This window comes from Mangifera indica, chromosome 2 (assembly GCF_011075055.1).
Source record: "Mangifera indica cultivar Alphonso chromosome 2, CATAS_Mindica_2.1, whole genome shotgun sequence".
NCBI lineage: Eukaryota > Viridiplantae > Streptophyta > Magnoliopsida > Sapindales > Anacardiaceae > Mangifera > Mangifera indica.
In genome coordinates, this window is record NC_058138.1 from 22114559 (window position 1) to 22136307 (window position 21749).

General features: G+C 35.8%; 5 protein-coding genes across 7 annotated transcripts; 2 read left to right on the forward strand and 3 right to left on the reverse strand.

The window, feature by feature from the left end:
• The first annotated feature begins 4132 nt into the window (after window positions 1-4132).
• Window positions 4133-6267, forward strand: LOC123208755 (pentatricopeptide repeat-containing protein At1g09220, mitochondrial). The gene has a single exon (XM_044626269.1). The coding sequence runs from the start codon at window positions 4227-4229 to the stop codon at window positions 5730-5732; it is 1506 nt and encodes a 501-aa protein (XP_044482204.1). The 5' UTR covers window positions 4133-4226; the 3' UTR covers window positions 5733-6267.
• A 314-nt stretch (window positions 6268-6581) lies between these two features.
• Window positions 6582-9261, reverse strand: LOC123208754 (tyrosine-specific transport protein). Its single transcript, XM_044626268.1, has 2 exons — window positions 7583-9261; window positions 6582-6880 (listed from the first exon to the last, which is right to left on the reverse strand). The coding sequence occupies exons 1-2, from the start codon at window positions 9118-9120 to the stop codon at window positions 6802-6804; spliced, it is 1617 nt and encodes a 538-aa protein (XP_044482203.1). The 5' UTR covers window positions 9121-9261; the 3' UTR covers window positions 6582-6801.
• Window positions 9262-10388: 1127 nt separating this feature from the next.
• On the forward strand, window positions 10389-12598 carry LOC123208756 (thioredoxin-like 1-1, chloroplastic). Its single transcript, XM_044626270.1, has 4 exons — window positions 10389-11058; window positions 11257-11433; window positions 11548-11712; window positions 12000-12598. Exons 1-4 carry the CDS (start codon window positions 10804-10806, stop codon window positions 12288-12290), a joined length of 888 nt encoding a protein of 295 aa, XP_044482205.1. The 5' UTR covers window positions 10389-10803; the 3' UTR covers window positions 12291-12598.
• A 1718-nt stretch (window positions 12599-14316) lies between these two features.
• On the reverse strand, window positions 14317-16923 carry LOC123201020 (transcription factor Pur-alpha 1-like). Its single transcript, XM_044616469.1, has 5 exons — window positions 16554-16923; window positions 16357-16404; window positions 15015-15146; window positions 14696-14920; window positions 14317-14614 (listed from the first exon to the last, which is right to left on the reverse strand). The coding sequence occupies exons 1-5, from the start codon at window positions 16839-16841 to the stop codon at window positions 14504-14506; spliced, it is 804 nt and encodes a 267-aa protein (XP_044472404.1). The 5' UTR covers window positions 16842-16923; the 3' UTR covers window positions 14317-14503.
• A 280-nt stretch (window positions 16924-17203) lies between these two features.
• LOC123200986 (L-type lectin-domain containing receptor kinase S.4-like) lies at window positions 17204-21383 on the reverse strand. 3 transcript variants are annotated; one of them, XM_044616436.1, is made up of 7 exons: window positions 20217-21383; window positions 19764-19877; window positions 19520-19683; window positions 19144-19360; window positions 18827-19064; window positions 17579-17709; window positions 17204-17335 (listed from the first exon to the last, which is right to left on the reverse strand). In XM_044616436.1, exons 1-6 carry the CDS (start codon window positions 21121-21123, stop codon window positions 17625-17627), a joined length of 1725 nt encoding a protein of 574 aa, XP_044472371.1. In that variant the 5' UTR covers window positions 21124-21383; the 3' UTR covers window positions 17204-17335; window positions 17579-17624. The 3 variants fall into 3 exon arrangements, with proteins under 3 accessions (XP_044472371.1, XP_044472354.1, XP_044472363.1); XM_044616419.1 differs by lacking the exons at window positions 17204-17335; window positions 17579-17709 and adding exons at window positions 17964-18498; window positions 18600-18753 and having other exon boundaries at window positions 20217-21370; XM_044616428.1 differs by lacking the exons at window positions 17204-17335; window positions 17579-17709 and adding exons at window positions 17964-18498; window positions 18600-18753 and having other exon boundaries at window positions 19150-19360; window positions 20217-21368.
• Window positions 21384-21749: the final 366 nt, after the last annotated feature.

Consider the following 21749-nt stretch of genomic DNA (forward strand, 5'->3'; position numbering starts at 1 on the left):
GGATGGATGGATGGATTCGTCGTGACTTTTCCGACTGCCTACTTGATATTAATTTCCATGGTTTTCTTTTTCTAAAGTGCTGGTATAGAATGAATCCAAGTAAAGTTAATGCATGCCCCATGTGATTTCTTAAAAAGGGATTCGGGACCAGAGAGTTTACATTGTTTCTGCTAAATTGGAATCATGCTATAATACATATAATATAATTCCATCTCATGCAAAACGTTCATTGCCGCTGAATCACATGTTATGCGATCGAATTAAGCACTCCAAAGTCAAATCTCGAAACACAACTTTAATTGGTGTCGCAATTATGATCACAACTTGCAAGCTGGTATCCCAATTTGCGAGCTCATATGAACTAAACAAATTAAATTAATTTGAATTTGTCTCGTTTATAATAATGAATTTAATCTTTGAATCATTATAATATATCAATGAAAAAGAAGAAAAGATTATAAATATGTCAAAATTATCCCCATTTTTAGAATGATATATATTTATTTATATGTAAAAATTGAAACTCCATTAAAAAAAAAAAAAACACAGTAGAAAGAAAGAATATAATCTGGTTCAGCATGCCTCAACCCAAAAAAAAAAAAGAAAAAGCCGTGTAAATCGAATAAAAATAATTTTATAACTTTTTTATTTTTTATTGTGTGAATGATATTTGATGATAATTGATAAAATAAAATTTAAAAAAAAAAAAGAAGAATGGAGACATGAGTGGCCTGATATGTTCCCGATATCAAAGTCGATCAAAACCGCACTCAGACAGTAGCGTAGTCCGGAATGTACTGGATCATCCCTGAAAGCAGCGGTTATGTCCGTTAGCTCGAATTACGAAGCTTCATAAAAAAATCTTGTCCCTCACATCAAGATAGAATACAAGGCAAACGACCAGTCGTAATCAAATCACGTAGTGTGGTCGTCATCTTATTCCATATCCGCTTGATGAACGCCACGTGCCTGGAAGGGATGGTGACTTGAGATTGAGATGGCCATTAAGCACTCACTCCTAATTCGGAATTTTGCTTTTTCACTTACAATTCCTTAAAGTTTTCTAAATAAACCTTCACCATATACAAACTTTTAATAATTATTTATTTATTCACCAAGTTTGTATTTAATTAGATAATGTAATTATTAAATTTATTTTTAATTTAAATTTAATAATTAAGTGAAGTAAAATTACTATATTATCCTATAAAGAAAATTGTGGGCACCAATTTCATCATCTATTAAACTGATGATATGATGAAAAAGTAGACATTTATTTTGATGATGCCTGAAAAAAATGAATTGGATGTTATATGATTGGTTGGTAATAAATTGAGATGTCAATCTCTATTGATGCAATCTGAACTACAACTACTAAGCACATGAATCAAACACTTTTTGTCAAACAGGCCAGGGCCCCTTTTCAACATCAACTAACTATTCTGAGACGTGTGGGGCTGACGCGGATTATCCCGATGCCTTTGAAAAATTATCCTTAATTTTTGTTCTGCAGTCACCAATTGTAGAAGAGTTGAAAAAAAAAAACAAGTGTTTAGACGTGGGACGGCCGGTGATTAGAGACACCAATTATTGGTAGGATGATTTACAAGGAGAGCGAAAGCTTTATTTTCTCGAAAAAATGAGATCAGTCTTGACACTATCAGCCTTATTTATTATTCTTTTAATATTATAATTTTTTATTTTTATTTCATATCTTCTAATTTAATTAAATTAAATGTAAGGGGATAAAAGAGAAATTACAACCAATTGGCGACTCCTCATACTCAACATTATGGATGTCGTGTGTGGTAATACGTATGACCTACTTCTCCACTTTCGATCAAACATTGCAGGAGCAACGTTGCGAACGAGTCAACTGATCTAGAGGTAGGTGTTTTCTAGATTTAGAAACTGATTTCTTAATTTTAAGTGAAATTATTGAGATCCATAGTTTCAATAATCGAAATCTAAGCTTTTAATTGGTGTTGGTGGCAATATGGATAGTAGAAGGGGCGATGATGACACATTGTAAATATAACTGAATATAATGATATTTTCGTAAAATAACACAATAAACTTTAAAGTTAGTTATTATTTTAATTGAAGGCAAAAATATTATTATTATTCTAAAAAATTAATGAAACTAGGTAATTATTTTGTATTACAAAATCGCTTATTTTCTATATTTTTTTATTAATAATATATAACTGGTTGCTCTTGTAATTTTATTTTCTTAAAAAAAAAAAATGTAAAACCAAGCAGAAGTTGAGAGACATTTTTCAATTATTTCGATTGGGCTTTTGATTCGGCCCATGGACACCTTCACTGGACTTGAAATCCAAATCCAACATTGGTTACGAAGTTTTTGTTGTGACAATGGGTTTTTAAGATTAGATTCGAATCGAATTTAAATAGAATAAATCCAGTTCTAGATAAAGAAATTTCAGGACGAATTCCACTTGAATTAAATGCTGTTAGGTCAGATTTGGGCTTCCTCAGACAGATAAAAGTTCGCATCAGAGGCCCAACCCATAGCCCATCCGGGTTGATCGGTCTTCTTCTTTCATATTCCCGGTATTTTGCATTTGATGGTGTCAATGGCTGCTGTGCCTTCTGGGTTTCAAAATGCGCAAGAAATGAATTCGGGACCTCTGGGAACAGAAGAATTGGTGACCCTTTCGGTTAAGCACCTTCCTGAAGCATTTACTCATGACACTCTTACTCGACTCTTCTCTCACTATGGTTCTTCCTCTGTTTGTCCTTGCTCAACTGGAAGGTATTCATCCACATTTTTCTCGTTTTACTGTTTTCTTATGGATGATAATACTCTTATGTCATCGAACTAGTTTAAGTGGTTTTTTTATAGATACTGATTCTCACTGTTGCATTATGTAATTTGCTATTATGTTGACACTAGTTTACTGCTTCAGGGTTAAGTTACAGGGTTAAATTGTCAAACATATACTCGACTCCTAAGAATTTTGGGATTTTGTGCGCACATTTCTGACAAAACAGCTCCTTAGTCATTGATTCGATCAAACCGGACTGAATATATGTCAAATTTTAGATTAAATGTTTTCTTAATGACTGGCACTTCTTCATTGACTCAATTGCGGTGTGAACAAATCTCACTTAATCTCGGAGAATTGATGCAACTTGTGATTTGTGTCAATATAATTAACTCAGTTGCATCAGCCTCGCACTAATGCAAACAGAAGCTGGAAAATCAACTCTCTTTCTGCTCTGTGTTTGTAATTGCATTGTCTAAACCTGGCAAATATTTTTACACGGGCAGATGCATGGGATGGGATGCAGATTCGTATGCCACTGCTGTAAACAAGACAATCCTACTGCTGCAGAAGTGTTAAGGATGCTGTTGCTTTGTCCGCAACTATCCATTTTCTCCATAATTGTGGGTATGAACATGTTCATTGGTCAATGAAAGGAATGATGCAGAGTTTATTACACTTCCCCTGCTTAAGCCAAGTCTGACCTCTTGTTAGAAGCATTTCTTTGTTGATGTTCTTATTACCAGTATTGCTACAACAGTTTCATCTCCCAAATCACTGCAGCAGCTAGCAGGAGACTCGGACTTTCTACTGCATTGCATCATTCACAAATCACAAGGGTATTGGAAAAATCCTCTTGAATTTTTTTTATCCATTGTAAGAAACTTCCATGTTAGTGTAAATAGAAAGAACTACATGTCAGAATCATATATTGAAGCCCAGTTAGTTAATTTCAGTTATATCTTCCTATTTCTGGGGTACATGAAGAAATTCTGCGTGCAAGCAACCATCAATCCTACTGATAAAAAGACCTATACGAATATTTGTTTGAATCTTAAAGTACTAAAATATGAGTGGATAAGTTGGGTTGAGCTTGAATCTACATTCGGCTTTAATGAATTGAATTTAAGGTAAGGTTTCAATTCAAAAGTTTGGTTCAAATTTAGTTTGTCTATCTTTTCAGTGATACTATTTACTATGTTGACAATATTATCTTAAATTACATTAAGGATTCGAGCCAAGTTTAAAATACTTCTTGATTAGACTTAGCTTAAATTGGCCCTACTAACTAAAATATATAGAAACTTGTTTGTTCAAATTTCGTCATAACTTTAAGATTTTCTAGTGACATTGAACAATCACGGTATAAATTGAATGGTGTACTGCCACCATGAAACCAATTTAGACACTGCGAATTTCAAAACGACTTAGTAAACCATGTTGAGGTTTAGAAGACCTCCACTTCTTTACTTAACAAACTCAGTAAACAGAACAAAATCAGAACACTTCGCTTCTGTTTCATCACAAGCCCATCTCAATCTCACACAACACCAGCAAGATAAACAAAAACAACTTTTCACTCTCTTACAAGACCACACAACAAACCTCGTTACCATCAAACAAGTTCACTCTCATTTACTCACCACCAACTCTCTATTACAGGACTCTACCCTCCTCTTCAACACTCTTCTTCGTTGCTACTCCCTCTCTGAGGCTCCTCGACAAACTTTCTTGCTATACAAGCAACTTCAACAAATGTATATACATTCTAACCATTCATGCCCACCCTTATTTGATAGCTTCACTTACTTTTCCCTTATCAAAACTTGTCTTATTTTAAGCTTTCCGAATATGGGTATGCAGCTTCATGCTGTTATAATTAGAGTGGGTTATGAATCTCATGTGTATGTGAACACTGCTTTGGTTAACATGTATGTTTCGTTAGGTTTTTTGGTGGCTGGTACTAAACTGTTCGATGAAATGCCTGAAAGGAATTTAGTTACTTGGAATGTAATGATCACTGGTTTAATAAAATGGGGTGAGTTGGAGCTTGCACGTTCGCTCTTTGAAGAGATGCCTTGTAGGAGTGTTGTGTCATGGACCGGGATAATAGATGGGTACACTAGAATGAATCGGTATGGTGAGGCTCTAGCTTTGTTTCGAAGGATGGTTGTGTGTGAATTTATTGAACCTAGTGAGATAACTATTCTGGCTATTTTACCGGCTGTTTGGAAAAATGGGGATATTAAGAGCTGTCAATTGGTTCATGGGTATGGAGTGAAAAGAGGGGTTTTTTCATTTGATATACGTGTTGCAAATTGTTTGATAGATACTTATGCTAAATGTGGATGCATTGCAAGTGCATCAAGATTCTTTGAGGAGATAGCTGCCGAGAGGAAAAATCTGGTTTCCTGGACATCTATAATATCTGGATTTGCAATGCATGGGATGGGCAAAGAAGCGGTGAAAGAATTTGAAAGGATGGAGAAAGTTGGTTTGAAGCCTAATAGAGTGACGTTCTTGAGTGTTTTGAGTGCTTGTAGTCATGGAGGATTAGTTGAGGAGGGGCTCAGGTTTTTTGATAAGATGGTTAAGGAGTGTCAAGTTGCACCAAACATTAAGCATTATGGGTGCTTAGTAGACATGTTGGGAAGAGCGGGGAGGTTAGAGGAAGCAGAGAAGATTGCTTTGGAGATACCTAGTGAGATGGCTAATGTGATAATTTGGAGGACTCTTTTAGGTTCTTGTAGCTTCCATGGTAATGCTGAGATGGGTGAGAGAGTGACAAGGAAGATATTGGAGATGGAGAGAGGATATGGAGGGGATTATGTGCTTATGTATAATATTCTTGCTGGGGTTGGAAGATTTGGGGATGCGGAGAGGTTGAGAAGTGTGATGGATGTGAGGAATGCCTTCAAACTTCCTGGGCATAGCATGATATAGCTGATAGTGAAAATGAATGATGATGGTCTGGTCAGGCTGGGTCTTACCCTCGTGTGCTCTAGAGTTTAAACAAGAGCAGGCCAGGATCACTTTAAACAAGCTTCCATAGGGGAATCCTAAAGCTGTCTTATTTCAGAATGCTGCCTTGTTACACATTTACTTTTCGACTATGCTACAAACCTCTGTGCCTAATTGATGAAAGGATTCATTTCTTCCAAGAACGCATGAGGTTGTGATGTGTGGTACAAGCTTCCTAGGTGTTCACTGCCTTGTCCCAGTGCCAGTGAAATTCTGGAAAAACAAGGCTTTCTCTTCATGCATTGCCAAAAATGGGTTGACAGAACTTGGTTGAAGTAATTGGCATTTTTCATTCTTCCAGAGTTGAGATCGTACTGAAATTTTTTCAGCACATCAGATATGTATAAGCTTCTTTCATTTCAATATCTGCCTACTGTATTTTTCATTGGAACTGAATATATTTATGCTTTTGCTTATTTCAATTACAAAACATTTGCCATAAGTAATCCCTTCCTCACCAGGTATTGTCTTTCTCATACATCAATTTTTCATATTAGTTACATTCATAAGCCAGGGCATCATGATTCAATCCTTATATTCTTGATTGCAAATCTGTTTTCTGCTTTTATCACACCAAGTTTTCTGCTTTACTTGATTGAAACAGTACGGAGGAAATGAAAATGATACATAGTTGAATAATGTTACCAGACATTCTCACAACCAACATTAGATATGTATCTCAGGCATCCAAAGGGACAAGATGCAATATTGACAGTGAAACTCTACAATTCCTTCATGAATGTCTCAGCCATAATGGCTTGGGAAATTTCATTTCATAATAAGAGACAGATGAATTTTTATTTCATTTAAAACGTACCCTCCCAATCCTTCTGCCACAAATGCTGTGAATTATATTAGACTTCAATAACTGTTGAATTGCAATACATGTCTTTACCTGTCAAAGGTTCTAAAGTTAAACTATACAGACAGTTATTGTCATTGTCATCTTAGACCTGTGCAGAGGACACAACTACCATATTAGATCTAACATCTAATGCCAAATCCCCAAAATTACAGCAATGCTGAAAAGAAGCAAAAGTGCACCATTTCCTCCAGGCAGGATGGATGACCTTGAAAATTCAAGTAAGCCTTTTAGATGCAGTCAGTCATATTCAATAAAGAAAACTGTAATTAGACAATTATTGGAAGTGGTCTTGCAATTCATGTCAAAGTTCACCATCTTATGAAGGAGGTAGTTGTCTAAATGAACTGTTTTCTTCAATTATTTTTCTACTCTATCATGGTTTATACTAAGCATATAGCTAGAAGGTAACAGATTTGGGAAGTCGTTATCTCTTAGTCTGTGAAATACATCACAAAACAAAGAAAGGCTCTAGATTGATTTGATGAGATCATAGTGGGACTTGATGAATGCCAAGAATGATAACATTTTTTAGAACAAAAACTTGAAAGTAACTCATTCAAGGCTCAGGTCTTCTAGAATGGGAAGGCTTCTAGCAAAATATTTATTTTGAAAAATTATATCAATATCCATTATACATGTGCTACATGTACAACTGTTTGATTAGTGCATGAAATAATTTAACTGCTTAACCTAGAGAAAACTTTTTGCTTTTAATATGAATGAGATGGATGTGCAACTACATGGGATAGCATGTTGAGATTACCATTTATATCTTCTTATCTGCTTTTAAGGTTGTCACTGTAAGCCAAAATTCTTTCACTGTTAAGCTATTTCCACTAGCTGAAAGTTTAATGCATTTTTATGTTTATTCGCACATGTTATCTATATTTCAGATTCTAAGCAATACCTGAGCTTCTTCCTTGATTGCTGTATGTATGCCATAGCTGGAGGAAGAATTCCAAACAAGAAGCAGTTTGCATAAACCCCAGCAAAATCTAGAGCTCTTGAGAAGGTTGAGGGGAAGAATGATGCTATGAGTACTGGAAGACTCAGAACAAGTAGCATTACAAATCTTTCCAATACATTCAGCCCAGATATGCTTGATATAGATTTATCTTCTGAGGTGCCAACACTTCTTGAGCCATTAAATGAAATTTTCCCAATATTTCCAAGATCACTCTCACCTGAGTAAGTTACAAATCCAACTTTTCCAATTCTATCTTGATTAGAAACCACTTGAGACCTATGGCTATTATGTTCTACTGAATCCCCTTTCCCAAAAATCAACTCCAGGGTATCAACAAGCTGCTTTGGCAAGCTAACAGCATATCCTATGAAGCTAGTACCCAAAGCAGCAAATGCAAAGCCTTGAACTGCAGATAAAGCAGAAGGATTAACTGAAAGCAAGAGGGATATGGGGTCTTTGGAGGAAGCATCTCCGTTAGTCCCAGCAAGCCCCAAAACAATCAAATTCCAAGAAAGAACCATAATCAATGGAATAACCCCACCAATCAATACTGCTTTTCGAGCCTCGGATACAGTGTTCCCAGCAATCTTACAAATAAAAGGAGTGATAACATGGAACCCCAATGTGAGTACTGTTACAGGTATAGCAGGCAAAATTGATGAAAGACTCCAGGAGGCATAAGCGAAGGAACCTAATACATTTCTTCTAGCCACAGATAAACCAATTCCCACAAGTGCAGTTATGGAGAAAAACATAAGGAAGCATAAAAACCTATTTGCAACATCAATGGCCTTAAAAGGGAAGAACCCAATTACAATCCCAGCCCCCAGAGGAAACAAAGCATGAGCCAACACAAAATTCATCCATGGAAAGAACTGAGAGACAAGTGAACCAATGCCTGAAACACAAGCCACTAACAAAGAAAAACTCAAGCTTGCATAAACCAAGGCAACAAAAGCACCAAAATGACTTCCCAATGCTTTTGTTGCAAGAGCAGTAAAGCTCACCTCTTCAACACCATCTTCTTCCATGGCTGCAAAAGTCAGCTCTGCAACAAGAATGATTGACGAAATAACGTAAACCCAAGACAGAAGAATAACCATACTTGAAGGAAGTGAGCCTGATCTTATCGTTGCAGCTGGCAAACCCAACATGCCAGGCCCTACAGCTGTACCAACGATCAAACTAACAGCACCCCAGAAACTCTTCTCCTTTACTCCTTGTGTCTCCTGAGGTTTCTGTTGCACGCCAACTTCATCATCACTGAAATCATTAACATCATGAGAAGCAACTGATAGAGAAACAGTATTGTTATTAGCTGTGCATTTTGTAATGGAAACGAAATGAGGAGTCTTGGAGTTTCTGGTGAACAATGCAGTCTTATTGGGAGATGGCGTTGTGTGATAAATGGGCTGTCTTTGAAGGTGGGTATTAAGGGGAAGTGAGCAAAATCTTGCTGGTGAAACAGAGAGAAGCATTCTGGTTGAGTAGAATCACTTGGAACCAAGATTCTTTGAATAAGAATGATTGTAGAAGTGCTTTTGTCAAACTCAAAACCTCCAGACTACCCAGTTACCCAGTAGAAGCTGAAGATTCTTTCTGAGGTTTTATTGTTAAGTTGTGAGTTAATTGCATTTTCCCTGGGTTTTGGCCCTGATCCTGTAGGACACAAATTAAGAAAGCCCACTTCAGATTTTTCAAATGATGTGTTAATTGGACAAATTTGACTTATTTTATTTATATTATATTTTACACAAAAATTATTTAAAAAAAGAAAATTCTATTGTACTTTAAATGGTGAATTTTTCAAAAATTAAAAATAAAATTTGGATCTCTTCAATTCAACATTGTAAACTCCCAAACGCCTCGTGTGAATGTGGTCTTCAATCTTTCATATTTGTGGTTAATTTTTGTTCAATTTCCCATTACTCTTTGACTAATTTTAATTGCCTAGAATTTTCAAACTAAATATTTCGCTAAATAAATTTTATTCAATTCATTAATTTCAAGTAGTTCCTTTCCCATTTTAAGGTTTAAATTGGGACTAAAGATCGCTTCCTACTCAAATTGTTCCTCTAACCAAGTCATAATCACCGGTTTATTCATGAACTTTTTAGTGGGTCGATCCAAGATATTATATAAATTTATTTTTTTAATTTTTAAAAATTTTAATTATGTCAGAATGACCTGTGGGCTGGACCCTCCTGACACGGTCGCACTCCCATAAGCTGGGCCGTTGACCAGTCGGTCCTTTTACAAGTCTAGCACAAGCACAAAAACAAAAAAAAAAAATTGACAAAATAAAAAACTGATTTTTTTACTAGAATTGGCCCCACGCAGAGAAATAAGGTGGCAGATCACCGGCCTTTTATCCAAATCATATCCAAATTTCAATTACTTAGGTTTCCTGCCACCACGTGTCACCTAGTACACTATTCACGTCATCAACCACTCACCATAAATAAATAAACCTTATCCATTTATCTTTCACCTCAAAAATCCTCAAACATCAGAAAATTATACTCACCGTTAGATCCAGTCCAATAAAGAAATCAACGGCCAGGATTGGCCATTCCTCTTTTGAAAACCGGAAAAAAGTGAAAAATATTTAAATAAACCTCATCCATATATATCCCGACGTTAGTAAATTTTTCTTACCGTTGGATGCAGTATGATTAAATGATTGACGTTCAGGATTAGACCTTCTTTTTTTTAAATAAAACAAGCAAACTGATTTTGCTTTTCAACAACGGGGTGCTTTTACTGAAATAGAAAACAATAAAATTCAACCTTTGAACAACAGCTGTCGCCATTTTCTTCATTGAAACTGTTTTCTTTGTTTTCAGAGAGAAGATTATTGCTGTCAAAATAGCCTTCCATATAATAGAGCTTCTTCGCTGTCTTGCGTTTGTTTCGATGACTTCTTTGAAACTGTTTCTCGTAAATCAAGAAAAGCTGTGTTTCTGTTCTTTAAGCAGCTAAATCCAATCATTTTACTTACTCCTGTTTCCATTCGTTGGTTTCTCTTTGAACAACGTAATTTGCACGATAAAAATTATTTCTTTCAACAGAAATCTGTTCCTGCTTGCTGCTTCCATCTGGTTTCCAGTGTGACTGCTTTCTTTGTTTTGGGGATTTTTTTTTTTTTGTTGAGAGAAAAGATGGCTGATGTGTTAGCCAAATCAAATCTGTTTTCTTACATCAATCCTCATCAACACAGTAAAGGCCTCTCTTTGATCCCAGAAAGCTGTGCTGGTTCATGTTCTATGAGGGGTTTTCCAGTGAAATTGAAATCGCATGCTCTGAGACTTTCTTCATCTTTAAACAGTGATTTTAATAGAAAGAGAGTTGTTTTCAAAGAGAATAAGGGCTTGCCCGGAAGAGGAAATTCTTCAAAGGTCTCCATTAAAGCACGGGTAGGTAACAAATTTCTATATTTCAATTAAAAAATATTTGTTCTCTTTTAATTTAAGTTGTTTCAGATTCCTTTATTATCACAATGTTAAAGTTCCTATGAATAATCTTCTTGTATTGATTTTGGTTGAGTATGTCTGATTTTGATCTTACAGTAATTACTATGAATTAAATGGAATTTTCTTCTTCGATTCGACCAGCATATCGGCCTTATAGGGAAATCACAAAAGTGGTGGGAAAAGGGGCTGCAAACAAACATGAAAGAGGTGACCTCTGCACAAGATCTAGTAGACTCCGTTTTGAATGCCGGGGACAAACTTGTTGTTGTTGATTTTTTCTCTCCTGGTTGTGGTGGCTGCAAAGCTCTCCACCCCAAGGTACAATCTTCAAACGTATGCATGTTTGTGTTTGTAGCTTTATGTCTAAAATTTCATGTTTATATTTGTATAAAGTAGTAATTATAATTGTGAATGGGTTTTGGCTTGTGTTAGATATGTCAATTTGCAGAAATGCACCCAGATGTGCAGTTTGTTCAGGTGAATTATGAGGAGCACAAATCCATGTGTTATAGTCTTAATGTTCATGTGCTGCCGTTTTTCCGGTTTTACAGAGGAGCTCATGGTCGACTTTGTAGCTTTAGCTGCACTAATGCCACGGTGAGTCCAACTATCCGTTGTTTCCCAATTCTTTAAGATAGGTTTTGGTCTTTTTACTAAAATGTTGACAATGCTGATTTTACAAGATCGCATAGTTCTTTATAGCATCGATCCATTTTTGTTGCTTATAATTTTACTCTTTAACATCATGTTGCCATAGTCTACAAGATGATTCATTTGTGCTCATTTTTTCGTTGGCCCAATATTTAGTTGTTTATCTTGCGCATATTTACCTTTCCACCATACTGATGGTTTTAGTTTCTTCATGTGACCTTTGATATTCACAGATCAAGAAATTCAAAGATGCTTTGGCTAAGCATGCTACTGACCGATGCAGCCTCGAGCCAACGAAAGGGTTGGAGGAGAAAGAACTCATTGCATTGGCTGCTAACAAAGATCTTTCCTTCAACTACACACCAAAACCACAGCCAACACATGTCCCTGGCAAAGAAGAATTACCAGTTCCAGATTTAGTCAGGCCTCACACAATCTCCGATCTCCCCTTACCTCTTCCTTCAACAACCTTAAACTCTACTCAAGACAGTAAAGATAAACCATTGGTTGCTTCCGGGAGATGATGTTTGATGTGATTAGTTTTTGCCAACCCCAACTTCTTCTGTTACCCTTGTACAGCTCCATGTTGTGTTCTTTCTTTCATGTAAAATCATACTGTATGTTTGTTCCAAAGGAATTGCAGGCGCTTGGATTTTTCTTTTTTTTTTTTGGATCCTAGCCTGTTAATCTCAAGGGTATTTAAAGAGCAAATCTTTTTTTGTTTGTTGGTTTGCTCTTGTTGAAGGCAAGCCCTTTGTGGTTGTAAATATAATTTGGCTAGAGTACTTGTACTACACTCGTAGTATGTGATATGAAGATGATTTTGCTTTTATTTTTCTTGCATTTTGGATGGGAACAAAAAGTGTCATCTTCCTTATAGCTTAGAAATAATCTCTCTCTCTTTCTGTAAGTTAACGAATTCTGAAAAAGATCATAGAAGTTTCAAGAAAAATTTTGAGCTTTCCTTGTGGCCAACAGCCAGAAACCAATTAACAGTTGGATGACACAATCCAGGGCCACAGAGGACCAAAAAATTTGGCCATTGGCATTACAAAACTTGCCGGGGCAAAACTCATAGTAGGTGTCCCAATCTGGTCCACAAAAGCAGAAGATGCCATAGCATATGCCGAGTGCTAAATTGACTGACGAGAAAAGCACTGGTTAAAGGTGAAAAGCTACATTGGAGAAGATGTTGCGTCTGGGTCGATGAAGGAACGTGGCCTCTCTTACTTCTAGGATATTCTATTGCCAAAGTTTTACGCTTTGAAATTGTAAACCCTTTTTTTCTTTCCATGTGTCCACCCTTTAATTGATTTTGACATCATTCAAGATGCGAAATCTTGAAGGTTCTCTCTGCTTATCCCATGTGTCTGGGGTCTGTCCATTAAAGAGCTGCTTCACCTATTTGTTCGCACTTTAGGAGCAACTTCTGCCCCATATGATTTGACATGGTAATCAAGATCTTTGAAGAGAGTCTAGGGGGTAAATATGTTTGAGAAAATTTAGTAAATTCCTAAGTAAACTTAAAAAAATTTTAAATCATATATTTATATTTTTAAATTTTTAAATTTTTATTTTTAAATTTTAAATATAAAAATAATTGATAAATATATAAATTATAGATTAAAATTAAAATATAATAATTTAAAAATTAAGAGGTTTAAATTAATTTTTTGAATTGAGTTTGAGTAAATTTAATTTGTCTTGAATTTAAGCCAAAATCTCATCCATTTAAAGAGCTTAAACTCAAGTTCTAAGTTATCCCTAAAGTTATTGAATTGAATTCTAAGTCAACTAATACTCAAAGCAGTTCAGCTGGATTACACTCTTGGCTTTGACCCTCTATTTGTGGCCAGTATTCTTGTTAGGGCATTCATCCAAGTGGGCACGCATAAACAAGAGTCATTGAAAGACTTTCTGCATAATCTAAGCATATTTCTTGGGAAGCTCTCGTGACTTAGGAAAGTAAAAAGCAAGCCCTTTACGAGACTTGCATGGTAAACACTATGAACTTGTTAAGTTGGTCTATGATAATCCGGCAACCATACATATTGCTTCAAACCTAGTGTATCACAAACGAACGAAAAACATTGAGTTATATTGCCACATGGTTCGTGAAACAAATGTTAAAATGGGAAGATATAGACGTCCATGTGCAGACAAGAAATCAAGTTACTGATATATTTACAAAACCTAGAGGAAGAGTATTAAAGGAATGAGAATCAAATAGGTTCTGATCCTGGAATCCATCTACAACTATGATTTTGGGCCTGATGTCTGGTGTTTAAGGCCTAGATGATTTGTAGGCGTTCTAGTTGTAATTGGCAATTACTTAAGACAGTCTTTTCCTGTAACTGTTTTTCTTGGCCATGTATATAGTTTATGTGATCAGTATTGATTATGCAATGCAGAGGAATTCTCCATCTTTGATTCCCTCTTTTTTGTCATTGAACAAGAATTATAAACTTGAATCTTTCTTAACATATAGCACTGCATTCAACTGCAGCAATTGAGCAGCAAATATATAAAGTCCCCATAAATGATCTCTGATGATAGTGAACACTGCAGAAACATTAATCTTAAAAGGATGGATGGTGTTCTTGTGCAAGCTTACATATACTGAAAAAGTCTTTACATTTTTTTTCCATATAAGTTCAAGCTTACATATATTGAAATAAGTCTTTACTTTTTTTTTTCCATATAAGTTTCTTTCAAAAGTCCAGCTCTCAGTTTACCTTCATGAAGCTGATCTTCCATTGCTGTTCTGAATGAAATGACCAACCGTTTCATGGAACTGCTGCACACTTGCCAAAGGGATTACGACAGATGAACGATAACCATTCATCACCTGCAATTTCAATACAAAGAATTTTTGAAAAAGAAATTGTAATAGTATGTTAGAATCTTTGTTATTCAATGATAAATTTACCTCAGATATCTTTAAGAAACTGCCCTTCTTATTGCTTCCAAGATCAAAGTAGAACCTCTTCAAGCCAACTCTCAGCATTTTTGATTCCCCAACGCCTATAGTTTCATTCTGTGAACTTTCTATGTTTAACTCTGCCACTGTTAAATTTTCAGCACTTGGACTATCAGTGTGATCGACTTTGGCATCTGATGCCTTATTTGGGCGTTTCAAAGGATCAAATCTTGTCTATGTCATCACAAGTAGAACCCATTAAGGTCTTCTCTTGAGAGAGAAACCAACTGGTACAACAAAAACATAAATGAAACAGAAAAGCCAAGACCTCAAAAGGAGGGCACATATGTTTTGCAGTGTCATCAAGCTCCGCTAATGTCTTTCTGAATTGTTCCCAACCATTGCCATCTGAAGGAATGAATATGCTGTTTTCCTTTTCCCTTGTCGCCGCTTCACTAACCTGCAAGCAGAACTCACAAATCCAGATGCACATTATATCTCATAAATATTTGATCATCTCTCTCAATATTATTACTGATCAAAACACATACTTAAAGACATGGAAGAATGCTAAACCGAAAAGATGAAGACAAAAGAACAAAAATCCTGAAAAGATTTGATCAATCACTTGTTCAGATGGGACAGGAGATACAATCTCAGATGAAGAATGTGGTGGTGACATACATAGCACAAAATGACTTAAGTATATTCTCCCTATAGTGGAATGCTAAGTTGAAATGATTTCAATCCCTAAAGTCGAATTATTTCAAGTTTTAAATGAGTTATAATATTCCAACCGCCTGAGAAACACTAAACCCCAAGGATTAAATAGAGTGGCTAAGCGAAATGACTCCCTTGTGAAAGACTAGAATTCAACTAGCGTGATCTCCCTTTGATTGCTGCATGGGGTATATCTGTTCGGCAAAGTCGGATAGAGTTTCTCGGTTATTAAAAAAAGAAAGAAAAACACTAAATCGAAGCCTAAATTTCCAATTTTTGTTATGAGGTTTAAAAAAAGTGTGGTTTTGTTACAGTAAGCTTTTCAAAATAAAAATGATGTCTCAAGCAAATCCAACAAAATCATTGAGAGAATTTTGTGTGTTTGTGGAGGTGAATGAGAAATTTTTAGTAGCTATCTTGAAAATCAAGTGCTTGCAGAAGTTCAAAATCTCAAGATAACATTCTTCTGCTTAATTATCATACTTAAAGAAGAGTGCTAGATTATTTCAAGAAGCACATCTCCGACCTCAGCATTGAGCTCATATTTCACTACCCAGTTGAAAGCTCCAGCAATCGTGAAAAGTTCCATCAAACATACATATCCTTTGACTTATTATTGCATTACTTTACATCCAGCAAAAATTGGTACACAATGCAGATTCTAACAATCCACATAATCTCACTGTACCTTTAATTTAAAAGATACCAAAATCTTCATCAGTGACTCATGTATAAATTCATAATACACATGAAACCCACATTTGGCCAGGTAATCGCTACAGCATTCTTGAATCTATGATAAATGGTCTCAAAACTGATTATACTTTTTAATAATTTTCCTCCTCATTCCAACAAATTTATAAAATGCAGACAACCAAATGGTCACTAAGATGCATTACAATACAAGCACTAGGAAATAAGTGGAGACAAAGACTACCATTTTACTTTACCTTTAGAAAGTGGTCCCATTTGTTCTGCCCAACTTGAAAGAGGAACTCCTAAGCAACAGAAAGAAAAAGAAAAATTTAGAAAAATAATTCAAAGAAAAAGCTCTCCATCCCAGATTTTGAAACCCATTTATTAATAAAAAAATCTGTCCCGGAAAAAACAAAAGAGAGAAATGAAAGCGAGAGTACAGTACAAGTACCACTTTGTCATCGATCTTGAGTTGTTTTGGTTTGCCAGAGCTCTTCTTCAGTGGGTTGTTTTCAGAACCAGAACAAAAGCCTTCCAAAACATCCAAGAAGGCAGTAAGTCCCTTTGAAGGGATCAAAATGGAGCGATCCTTCAGTGTTGATATTAGCATGAATTGATGGTGAGCATTCTCCTTGTACTCGAAACAGAACTCACTCTGCTCTATCTGTATGTTCTTTCGTAGAAACACCACTTCCATATCACCAAAACAACCTCCCGGCCCTGGTTCCTGCTTCTCCATTTCCCAAACTCCAAACAAAGAATATTGGAGAAGATCACTTTCAGAGACTAAAGAAATGTAAAATAAATGAAAAGGACGTGGAGCTGAATGCTATTGGTTACTTTAACAAATGGAAGTACGGAAAGAGAATTGAGTTGGTAAATATAAAAACTTTTATTATTACAGCTGCATATTCAACTGTGAATTAATTAGTAGTCATTGCCACTTCAAGCTAAACGACAACTGAAGAAAACTTGGACGAGGCTCTTTCATCGGTTAGCGCTTGCTTGCTTGCATTGCATGGCTCATGGCTGAAGGTTGAAGTCATGGCTCATGATGGCTCATGACTTCAATAATCTAGAACACAATGCTGCTGCATATGTAACTCATATAAGAATCACCATATTATCTTCTGCTTCTTCTTGATCAAGATTCCTCTGGATACAATTGAAAGCCCTTCTGAGAGCTGAAAATGGATTTTTTTCTTTCCCAATCCAACGGTGGTCTCATAATCACTGCATCAGGTAAAGTCAAACTATGAATACATATCAAAGAAACGCTTGGACACATTTATTTTCGGGATGTAAATCTTCTCTAAGTTGGTTTTACAACATTGAAAATTCCTTGTTTAATTTTTCATAGGCCTGAGTTTTTATTACTCTGTTTTCCCCACTAACAGATTCTAAGAGGAAGCTGCTTGATTGAAAAAAAAAAAATGTTTTGACATCATCGAATAAATAGCTCAAGGATTGGTTTACCTCCATAGGTACTCAAGGCTAACAATAATCCATAGAGATTTGAAATCTAGCAATGTGTTGCTAGACAAAAAACAAGAATCCCAAGATTTCTGATTTTGATATGGCAAAGATTTTCACCATAACTGAATCTGCTGCATATACAAATAGAATCATTGGAACACAGTGAGTATATCCCAAATTTAAAATATCTCCCTATTGTAAGATGTAGATTTTGCAGCGCCTCAATTATTTATTTGTTACATAGTAACTGGCTGTATTTGGTGAATGAAATCCAGAGGTTATATCGCTCCTGAATATACTAGAGATGGCATCTTCTCTATGAAATCTGATGTCTTCAGTTTCGGAGTTTTAGCATTGGAGATCATAAGTGGTAGGAAGAGTAACGGTATTTCTCAGAGGATAGTTTATACTGAAGCCTGTTGACTAGAATTACACTGAAACAATAGCAAGAAAGGAAGAAGAAAAGAGAGTTCCCTTATTTGTGCAATTCACCTTATACAAAGAAAAAGTTCCAATTTAAACTAATGGGGAGATATCATATAAGCCACAGAATAGGAACAATATCTCCTAAATTCATGCTACTGTGAGATGTTTCCAAGTGTCCTTTATCGTGGATCCATCACAGATAAAGTTAAGTTATTAATTGTATTCTCTGCCTTGTTTATGCCACTCGCATCGTCCCCAACAACCTTTCTTTCAATGCAAAATGCAGGCTGTTTTGGCACTGGTAATTTTACACCATCACTTGTTATTGTTAACATAGAAACAACTACTGACATGCTAGGTCTGTCAATTGGATTGTGTTCAACACAAAGCAGAGCCAAGTTAATGCATCTCAGAACCTGCTCTTCACAACATGAATCGTGTAGTGTTGAATTCATTAGTTCCATGGCTGAACCTTCCTGCCACAACTGCCATGCCTGTGTCAAAACCATTAACTATTAAACATTGAGATGAACATATATGCTGGTTTCAACACATGATAATAATAAAGAACAGCAGAGCTACATTATGAACTTACATATCCAACAAGGTTGAGAGGGATGCCATCATAAAAGATAGTGTTGTTGCACCTCCTACCACTTATGATCTCCAAGACCAACACCCCGAAACTGAATACATCGGATTTCTTAGAGAAGATGCCGCCTATAGCGTATTCAGGAGCCATATAACCACTGGATTTCATTCATAAACTATCAATTAGTATGGTAAAAAATAATAATAAAGTTCATCGGAGCAGAGACTCACCGTGTGCCCACAACTCTATTCGTATTTGCTTCAGATTCAGTTGTGGCAAACACTTCTGCCATACCAAAGTCGGATATCTTGGGATTCATATTTTTGTCAAGCAATATATTGCTAGCTTTCAGGTCTCTATGAATTATTTTGAGTCTTGAATACTTGTGTAGATAAAGTAGTCCATGAGCTATTTCTTCAATGATGTTAAAACATTTTTTCCATTCAAACATCCTTCTTTCATTAGCATCTGTTAAAAAGGAAAAAGAAACGCTTGAGAAAGGTGTAACATAGTAGTCAAGCAGAATTTTAATTGAAGAAATACGCACATATACCAAAAATGTAAGTGTCCAAACTTTTATTTGACATATATTCGTAGACCAAAATTTTCTCTTGCCCCTGAATGCAAAAACCCAAGAGTCGCACCAGATTGTTATGTTGTAATTTAGCTACTATTATAAACTCTTTCTTGAACTCCACTAGTCCTTGTTTTGATCTTCCTGATAATCTTTTTATTGTTACTTCTTGTCCGTCAGATAATAAACCCTGAATAATAATAAATAGTCATTGCTTAATATGCTCTACATAAACTTTTGGCGAAAGCAATAATTTTGTTGGTTCTTGTAACACCCCAAGCAAATCCCACCTCAACATTGTATGAGAATGTTATTCGATTAGAATGTTACAGTTATTTTCCAAATATACCTTGTAAACAGGTCCATAACCACCCTCTCCGAGTTTACTTTGAGATGAGAAGTTATTTGTGGCTAACATAATAGATGCCACTCTAAATACTTTCAAGTTGAAGCCTTTCTTTCCATCGATCTCAAGCTCCTTTGCTTCACTCATTAAATCAAATAGAAACTTTGCTGTTTGGAAATTAACGAGACAAAGTTGGATCAGTTGACATTCAATAAAATATATAACTATAATAGCTGCTTTTCATTACCTTCTAGTCTAAATCTTCTCCATCTAATGCACAAAAAAATAGCCAAGACGAGTATAACGATCAAGCCAGCCACTATAGCAAGTGAAGTTCCCGTCCATTTCAAAATCTCCGGAACTGCAGCACCCAATAGTGAAATCATTTACTAATAATGTCTTCATCCATTTCTTTGACCATTTTATTCTATTTTTTTGTAATTGCCCCAATACTAGTGTGTCATATCAATTAAGTACAAATATAGTTTCAACCGGCCATTTTCGAAAGGGTAGTTTGAACTTTGAATGAACATGTGAGATCAAACTTGTTGAATTTTTTTACCCGACCTATATCTATCATGTCTATATATATAGTAAGTTACATAAATTATAATTATGATTTTTATCAAACTCAATTGTTTTTCCAAGGCCTTTTAACTCCATCGACAATAATTTAGTATTCAAAGGTCAATTGTCAAACCTGTCTGCTTTTTCTTGTTCTGAGGAATTGAAGTAAGAGAAGAGAGATCAAGAGCTCCAGCTTCTCCATTGATTTTAAAACTCCACCCTGAAATATAATGAGAACTAGAAAGCAGACCTGTTGCAGAAGTGAAGCCAATATACATGAACTCATGAAAGATGGGTGAAAGATTTACTTTATAAGACAATAAGGGCAATCTTGGTCTGGGATAGTCTGGAGAGATGGTGACATTTAGTAAATTTTCAGATGCATCGTAATCGATCCATGCCAAGATTGGGTTTCCACTCGTGAGACTCAAGTTTCGTTTGGTTGAACTGTTATCCAAGTATGCTGCGGTTGAAGATACATTCGAAATCAAACTGTTGATGTCGATGTCGATGCCAACATGGTTGGAATTGATATCTCCAAACTCAAAATCTTGAACTGTATCAAACTCAACGGCTAATAAATGATTTGTGAAATTTCCTACATTGGTTCGGTTAAGGAGTCCTAGATACTGACTTGGTAAACCACTGAGTTCAATAGATGGTGATATGGTGAAGGCGAGGCCATGGCCACCAAGTTGTGGATACTCAGGGACGATACCTAGAACAAACGTGGAAGAGAAAGAAAAGACTTGTCCATCTGTGGAGTTCTTGAACTGGATCGGCGAGCGATAGAAGGCTTGACCTTGTATACGACTGGTATCGTTTGTTAGGCGAAGAATGCCATTTTTCTCGATTATTGCATCTTGACGTAAGATTATGTTGGTGCTAAAATCTTTGAATCCTGGAAAAAGGAGTTCATTGAGTTGGGATGATACTAGAGTGGAGAAACACAAGAGAACAGAGAAAAATATGGGAAAATTGCTCATGGAAAGTACAAAAACGGAGAGAAATTGCAAAGTAATGGAGTAGGAAGAAACCATTACAGATTCGGTCCAGCCTCAAAAAGTTCCTGGGATAATAATGTTGTCGCCACTAACAGTTTGAAAGACTTGGAGAGAGGAAAGGTAGGTCCAGCCTCAAAAGGTTGAGGGATAAGAATGTTGTCAATGTTAAGTTCAGATTAACATCGTTTAACTTTTGTGGAAATTTTTAAATCATTTGTTTGCTGTTGAGTTTGATACAGTTGATGGATTTTCAGAAGACAGGCTTGGATTCAGCAACCATGTTGGTGTTGGCATCAACAGCTGCAACTCGTTTGCCTCTGAACCTGCTTTAGCAGTTCTAAGAGTTGAACATGGACACTTCACAAACTTAGAACTGCATTTGGTTGGGCTAAAATTTCCGGCCCACTAAGCCCAAACGACATTATTTCGATTAGAGCGCAATTTTTTTTGGGTCTTGTCGTGTGTATTATAAATATAAGGTTAAAGCTATGTCAACTATAGTTGAGAATCAGCATGCAAATGGTAAAAATGCCTATAATTCAAAACTTGCTTTTATTAATATCCTCTTAAATAAAGTATACATTACTGAATAATCCCAAAATCACTGTTTAAAACAAGTTAAATTCAAGTTGGTAACCCTGTTTAAATTTTTCGTTGACCTT